At 31.2% G+C, this 8,469-nt stretch overlaps 1 protein-coding gene across 1 annotated transcript; it reads right to left on the minus strand.

Moving 5' to 3' along the window:
* Nucleotides 1-2,720: 2,720 nt before the first annotated feature.
* trus (programmed cell death 2 like trus) lies at nucleotides 2,721-8,256 on the minus strand. The gene is made up of 8 exons (XM_088257386.1): nucleotides 8,049-8,256; nucleotides 7,785-7,951; nucleotides 6,384-6,605; nucleotides 5,815-5,906; nucleotides 5,058-5,152; nucleotides 4,254-4,404; nucleotides 3,777-3,918; nucleotides 2,721-3,035 (listed from the first exon to the last, which is right to left on the minus strand). The coding sequence occupies exons 1-8, from the start codon at nucleotides 8,145-8,147 to the stop codon at nucleotides 2,774-2,776; spliced, it is 1,230 nt and encodes a 409-aa protein (XP_088113512.1). The 5' UTR covers nucleotides 8,148-8,256; the 3' UTR covers nucleotides 2,721-2,773.
* Between the last annotated feature and the right edge of the window lie 213 nt (nucleotides 8,257-8,469).

Below are 8,469 nucleotides of genomic sequence, written 5' to 3' on the forward strand. Positions count from 1 at the left end.
AGGAGTGAGCGATATATGTATTTGTATTATTATTATTTTACAGTAATACTGCCTTGCACCCTTTAAAGCACAGTAATAGCATGGTAAAAGTACGCAGAGAGCTCTATAGACGAGTGTATAGTAATGATATTAAATATATTTTTTAGCCATTAAAATAGAATAAAAATCCCAAAATATAATTTAGACATCACAGTTATATTCTGGTCTGAAGCTGTTAGCGTGGCTCTCCCCAAATATATTTTATGACATATTACTGAAAATAGTGACTGTCTAGCATAATAATTATGTTGGTTGATATTTTGATATTTGTGTCATTTATGTTTTAAGAATGTTTCTTTTTTATATTTTTATAACTCATTTTAAAGATAATGTGTGTAATCCAATCGCCATGTATATCGGAATTTGTATGCATTTAATTTTTGTGATTCCAATTGTATTTACTAATAAAAAATTTCAAGTATAATCATAATAAATTTCATTAAACTTTTTGATAGTTATAATAAAAAGTGACTACAATAAAGATATTGATATATATGACAGATAAGATATATTTGACTTCATTTTTTGTTTCTATTGAATGGAAGAACTTCGTTCTATTCTCCAACTGCTCCGTAATTAAAGATGGCCATAATTAAATGTATCATTTTTCATCTAGTTATCATTGCTGATAGTCATTAGTAGTCTAAATTCAGATTTTTTAGCCATCTCAAATTATGGCTATTTTTAAGGTAAATCTTAAAATGTTAATAGTTAAACTTTATGAAAATTTGTGTTACATACTGGGATAACATAATAATTCAATTTCATTCCCGTTTCTTTGTCTAAGTTGGAAAATATTTATCATAGAGAAAAAAATCAGGTTGAAATTATTTAAGATGGATTATCGCAAGAGACTTGTAATCCAAAAAAATATGGATTTAGACTACCAATGATACTTTCAACGATTTTAAGGAAAAAAAAATGTATTTACTTGATGCGATATCATTAATTTTTACAATACATAGTGACCGAGTTGACAATATGTAGAATACATACATATTATTAGTTTTTTTTATATTTCACTAAGAATTGTGTTACTTACAGATCTGATATTGATAAGTGACTTTTATAATTAAATATTTTAAACAAGAACACTTAAAGTACTTTAAGCAATTATTGTTTCTGCATTTATAATAAAAATTCCATCTTAAAGATTGGCAATGTACTATTTTTTTTAAATCATATTTCCAACTTAACATATTTCTGATCATGCCATTAATGAGTGAAAAAGCCAATTGTTTCAATAAGGAAAAAGTTGCATTGGTCCATTTTATAAAATTGATTATTGATGAATTTACTATAGTGATAAGTGATTATGTATGTCAATTTTTCCTACGTCGATACAGTTGCCAAATATAAAATAAAGTTTATTTAAAGGATTGGATGTGTTTTGCTTTATTTATTCATGATCTTTACTGACTTATGCTTAAAACAGATGTGAGTTATATCAGCGCTTCCCAAACTGTTTTATGATGACCTAATTAATTTTATATTATTTCTTTGGGGCTCATTACACTTTTTGGCCTGGTAAAATAAATCAATTTTGAATTATGATAAACTTTTTTCAAATATTTTATTGAAATCAAACAATTTATCAATGTGGAATGTAACGCTGTTGTATGACAAATAAAAACTTCAGTTTTAGTTATTTTCAACTATTGTGATAAGAACTGTGATACATTTAATAATGCCCATTGCACACACAGTTTTTTTACAGCAAAGTATTCAAAAGTTATAAAAAAATGACAAACTTACAAAAACTTCATGTTTGTAAGTTTTTTAGCAGACCGAATCACTATAGTTTGGGAAACACCAGATTAGATGATTCATACACAAACAGTGCATTGAGACAAACCAAGAATGTTGGTATGTATAATTATTCATATAGATGTAAATAATTTTTAATTTAAATTTCACTTGGTAAATACCACTATTTCTTGAAATCTATTGTGACACGTGACAGATGTAAATTACTGAGCAATTGAAATTTTCATGATTTCAGATTAATTTTTATTTCATCTTGAGATAGTACTTTTTTTAATTTCTACTGTTAAGTATTATTGTTAGCTGAAATATTAATCTTGTGTATTGCATCAATAATTTTTTTGTGGAAAACGCTTAAAAGCGCCTTTTACATACTGTTGGTCAATAGATCACAGCACATATGCTTACTTTTGGTACAGCGCGAGACGTGTTGGTAGAGAGCGGGAGACGCTTATAAGCGTACTATTTGCTTACTTTTGGTACAGCGCGAGACCTGCTGGTAGAGAGCGGGAGACGCTTATAAGCGTTCTATTTGCTTACTTTTGGTACAGCGCGAGACGTGTTGGTAGAGAGCGGGAGACGCTTATAAGCGTTCTATTTGCTCACTTTTGGTACAGCGCGAGATGCCAAAAAACATTGTACAGATCGGAATGGGGTTTGCAGTTACTTGCGATTCGTATATGACCCTATTTATTTTACTAATTAGGGTCTACATTGATGAAAAATCCACCCGACAACAATGTGTTAAAGTGTCCTATATAATACACGCAAACACATACCCTTTTATACAAAACAGCGTCCTTTGCATCATCAAGTGCAAATAAGATTTCAAAAAATGCATTTATCAAAGCATATTAAAAATCTTAAAGGAATGGCAGATCTACCAATAAAAATGTTTTAGTAATAATACAAAAATATAATTAAAAGTTTTTTTATTAAAAATATAAAAATACAGTATTCAAATAATCTTTCACTTAGGTTCAGGTTGAACATATATAGTTTCTGAGAGAAATTTATCGTTTTCTCGCCAGCAACTTTTTTTACAAGTGTAAATAAGAACTGTTCCAAATTCTAAGTGAGTTGCGCTGGAATTTGCTATCTTCAGAGATGGAATTATAGTTGGCAGTATTTGTAGTTCAAACCCTTTTTCACATCCGCAATAGAGGCACTTGACAGTCCGTAAACTGTGGGGAATCGGAGACATCGGAAGGGCTTGACCGCCCCAAGAATATCTAAAAAAAAAAAAACAAATTAATCACATTAAAAAGTCTTGTCTAGATAGGAGCAGTCCACTTGCAAACCAAGTTATGTTAAAAAAATATGTTTTTTTGCCAATGGCGCCAATTAAAAATAGAAAATTAAAAATATTAATGTCCATATTTAACATAATCTGCCAAAATGCGTTAAGTTAGGAATAAAATAGAATAAGAAAATCAATACTCTTGTGAAACTCGCTATGCCGATCGACAGTTCACTTTCTAAAAAATTGGCTAAAAAACTTAATTTTTTAATATAACGTTAAAAAATTAAGTAATGCAAGTAGACTAATCATATATTCTTTTTGTTGGCTATTTACTCTTAGTTAGTTGAAACAATAAAAGCACCGCAACAACCTACTTGTAATAAAATAAAATATTTGTTTTTGGATGAATCTCAAACAAATTTCATAAAGATCTCTGCTAATTAAAAAACTCAACCATAGTTGGTGCCGAAGAAGTTGTTTATGCAAAAAGGTAATTTGAAGCATAAATATAACTTCCGAAAATTGAATAGTGAAGTTGTCAATCATGGGTAGAATCGTGAATATTACACTGCATAATTTGATCACTCAAACCAGCCTACGACAGGTTGTAAACCCAGTAAATACCCAGACTTTCTGTCTCGAGAGATCAATATAAATGACTTAAGTGGAGACAGAATTAGTGAGCAATGATTTGTACACACTCAAAATATTATTTTTAATAATTTCTTACCTCAAGATTTGCGTTGGGTTCATTTGTACTCTGGTTAGAAAATTATGAAAGAGCTCATTTCCATGAAGGGGAACTGCCTTTTCATATTCTTCTTCGGAACTTTTAGAACCTTTTCCTTTGCTTTTTAATATCTTCTTTAGGTCTGCAATTGAAAAACACACCTATCACAGAAACATTAAATTAAATCTTCACCAGTGTTACACTATTAACACATTGTTTGCGGGAAACGCTTAAAAGCGTCTTTTACATACTGTTGGTAGACAGCGGGAAACGGTTATAAGCGTTCTATTTGCTTACTTTTGGTACAGCGCGAGACACCAAAAAACATTGCACAGATCGAAATAGGGTTTGTGGTTACTTGTGATTAGTAGTAATTAGGGTCAGGTCTGATGAAAAACCATCTGACAGCAAAAATTAGCAATGTGAATTATTTTTAAGCTATTTCAATATATATTTTTCTTAATATAAAAATTTTACCATCAGCATTTTCTTTCTGATACTGGTCCAATAACTTATTCACATGATCTGATTTTTCTTCCAAATACTCTTCATCTACTGCAATAAATTTGGAATCAAATTGGATGAAAGAACTTTCTCCATCCTTCAGACCAACAGGCAAGTCAGGCACCTAAACGATGTAAAAATGTTAATCAGTATACAGTTTAAAACACTCACACCTCTTGTATTTTCATCTTTTTAAATGATTTTTTAAAAATAATTAAATACCTAGCTAACAATAATTAATAAACTGAGATTATAAAAGTGCATTTATTTATGTATATTTAATCATACACGTAATTAAAAATTACAATTACGTGCTGTCATTGAGTTTTCTTGTGCTGAGGGCACATTTTACAATACTTTTCTATGAAACTACATGAAAGAAAATTGTTTACAACATGGAATCAAATACGACATGGCCGAATGATGTGATCTATTTCAGATCTACTCACCTCCATTATCCATTTATGAATAGCTCTTTTACACTTAATTTATTTGCTGACTTTATGGATAATGGAAACAAGTTGTACAACTATTGCATAATAATCAAAGTTCTATCGATCAAAAGAGGTATGTCTCAGATTTTGTATGATATGTTTCTGTGTTTTGGAGTATTCTTGTAGTTCTATGTACGTTTCCACAAAGTGTGTTAATTATGATTTGTGTGCTTTGGTGGAAGGTACTTTTTTGTTTTATGAATATTAGATAAAGTTCAATATTTTCATACTGATAGGTTTCTCTCTGAGAAATAATAAGATCAATAGATTGTTGTTAGCAAACCTGTGTCATTAAAGCAATAATATTGTTATCCGAGAGTGTAGGCAAGTCAACTGAAACTTCAACTGCATCTCCGTCTATTTCCGCTGAAGCTCCTTCTGCAAATATTTTTTTAAAATTTACAATACTTTTCTTTCTTATATTTTCATTCTTATAACCCTTGTCCGCACCCAACGGTGCATCAGATTGACACAATATTCACTTCACTGTTAATTATATGAAAGCAAGGTAATAAATCCTGCGCTGCAAGTACCAGTCCAGGATAATACATATTATATTGATATTGCAGTTCAAAATCTCTAATACTTATTTTGATGTGGGAATCAAACGCAAGACCTCCAGCACAGAGTCAAATGCGCTAACCGCTACACTATAACACTATATAGGTGGCCAAATTGAAATTGACATATTTTTTTTAGTGAGTACATAATTTTTTTTATACATCTATTGTTATTGTTTTTGTATTTTTTTATGTACTTAATAGTCAATAAAGGAATGCAGTAAACTGGTGAAGACTAGATAATGAGAAGATAATTAATTGGTGCCCATCTCGAAGTTATACAGTTCAGTTCAGTGCCAAAAATCATCATTGATTTTAAATCGAATAATATATTATGTTTGCAACAGTGTAAAGCATATCTAGTACAATTAACTAATATTAAATTTAAATTAAAAGCTAACATATTAGACACTGTCTTTCCTCACTAGGTGAGGACCTAAATATAGAACTATAGAAGCTGTTGGTTTTCATTTTACAAACCTTGTAATGTATTATGGGATAAAGATAGTTTCTCAACAAACGATTCCATTTGTTCCATCTCGGATGGCTCATCTTCACTGTCATCCGACATCCTGAAAGATTTTAAAATGCTTATTACTTACTTTTGATGTTACAAGATTACAAGAAACATGAAAGAGTTTTCAAGTTAACAATTTTTTGAGTTTGTTCAAATTTTTATGTATAAATATTAAAATATTATCAACAAAATAAATGGTGTAAAAAATAAGGCATTTTCTCATATCTGAAATGATTTGAGAAAGAAAAAATGCATGACCTTATTGCCTAACAAACTGTTGTCAATACTGTCAATACTCAGACAGCCTGCCACTCGACCCTCAGTATACTGACCACAAGTAACTGCAAACCCAATTCCGATCTATACAATATTTTTTGGCGTCTCTCGCGCTCTACCAAAAGCTAGCAAATAGAACACTTATAAGCGTCTCCCGCTCTCTACCAACAGTAAGTAAAAGACGCTTTTAAGCATTTTCCGAAAAAAATGCGTTAAATTAACATTTGTAACTTTCGACAAATATGAAATATCAAACCTTTCTGCTTTACTAGATTGTTGGTGCTCAGTTGATTTAGCAGTAAATGTATCGGCTGCAGAATGTCCTGCAGTTGTATCTATTTCATCACCCCACTCATCAGCTCCTGAACACCATGGATCTAATACCTTGGTTTCTTCTATTGTCTGGGTTGTGTTTGAATCTGTTTTTATTTTATTTTCATATTGTTTGTCGAGATATTGACTTCGAAAACAACTCCAGCTGTAAAAGAAAAAAAAACTTTCTTTTATAAAAATCATAATATTTTCTATTCTAGCTTGACTAAGCGGCGGGTGCAATACTTAGCCATATTTTGTTTACGAATACATGGTATTATAAAATTGAAATAAATGACAAAATAAAAAAAAAATTTAATATGTTTATAAATATGTTTAGATGAAAAAAATACATAAAAGATCAAGCCTGTTACATTCTCTAACACACTAAGGACGGGTATTTTGTATGCCTGCGGAGCGCTGGCGACGGGATACGATAAATGTGTACATATAGTTAAGACCTTAACTTTTCCCTTCGGGTGCGTACATAAAAACGCGCGTTCCGGTGTTGGGTAGTCACTATACAATAAAAAATTAGTGATTTTAAATCGGAAAAAATACGGAATTCATAGCTTATCCCCTTAATTAATTATAAATGAAGTCAAAATTTTTTTAAATTTTGAAAACATTAAAAAACCATCTGGCAACACTCATGGAACAAGCATAGTTCCGCTCTAGTTGAAAGCCCAAGAGCTACTGCCGACTGCCGCTAGCCGGAGGAAAAAAAACACGACTGAGAATATTTAGCTTTGAGCTCCTCGCGCTTGCACAGTGCAAGTATGCAAGAGTGAGATGCTAATACAGTGTCGCGCTTCCCACACACTCTTCTTCCTGTTTTTACGCGAATTTGTTTCCAATATTCACAAAATACCTCCCTGATGTATCCGATAAAATCTAATTTTTATTAATCTTATTTTTTAAATCAATGCATAAATATGTTATGGAGGAATACCTACAATTTTAGCCTTGTCTTTATTATTTTTATAGAGATATTGATGGTTATTAGAAGCAATGTGTACAAGGTACACAACACCGGGAAGAGAGGGGTAACAAAGAAATTGGTACATCATATTCATATAACTTGAAATAATTTCCTTTTTTCTGACTTTAAAATGAAGCCAGCGAAGGAGGTAAAAATAACCGTCCCGTCCTTAAGCAACAATCGACCGAATGAGTAGAAATGCATTTCCGGTCCTTAGTGTGTTAACTTATAAAATATCCATCATCTATACTTTTTATAAATATTTTCAGATGTTAATTTTCGCTATACAACTGTATTATGAGGGGTTGAAATCAATATCGAAATAGAAGTATAAGAATATCCCACATCTGAAGGTATAGTTACCTGTTTGAATCATTCCAGCAAGTTGGATTAACGCAGCCATAAATATAAAGAGTCCTGTGGTATGGAGAGTTAGGAAAAGGAGCATAACATTGTAAAACTAGTGGTCTTAGCAGGGAACAAATATTACATTTGGAGTCAAACTGAAGATCTGGTAATGGAGGCCAATCCTAGACGACAAAACATTCAAATTACAAGTTTGTATGCAGTATAAACAATCTGAAATATTTAATACGCTTGTGGTTAAAAATAGTTGAGAAAATGTACCGGTAAGCCTCCTAGTTTATTTGTAACGTACGTCACACAGTTTCGATGCTCTTCACATATAATTTCATCTTCGAAACCGAGGTATGTTTTTTCTGGCATTTTTATTCAAGTAATGAATACCAAATAAATCCTATTTTGTTAAGATTCAAACAAAAGCAGGGCACATGGCGCATTTGACAGCTGTCACGTGTGACATTTACCGACGGCTGTAAAACTATTAGTGCGTTCCAAATACGTTACATATGTTAAGTGTAATATTCAAAGTGATAGTTTTCCATGTCCCCCATTTTACTTATTTTGCTTTTGAAAATTAATTAATCCGCCATTGGGTAGTGTAAATGGATTTCTAAATAAAACATATGTGAAGTAGCCAACAATATGCCGCGAGTAGGCGTTACTCAGAGACAAATTTATGGCATCG

The sequence above is a fragment of the Brachycentrus maculatus genome, unplaced genomic scaffold (genome assembly GCF_059751285.1).
Source record: "Brachycentrus maculatus isolate JH-2025_06_01 unplaced genomic scaffold, ASM5975128v1 h1tg000081l, whole genome shotgun sequence".
NCBI lineage: Eukaryota > Metazoa > Arthropoda > Insecta > Trichoptera > Brachycentridae > Brachycentrus > Brachycentrus maculatus.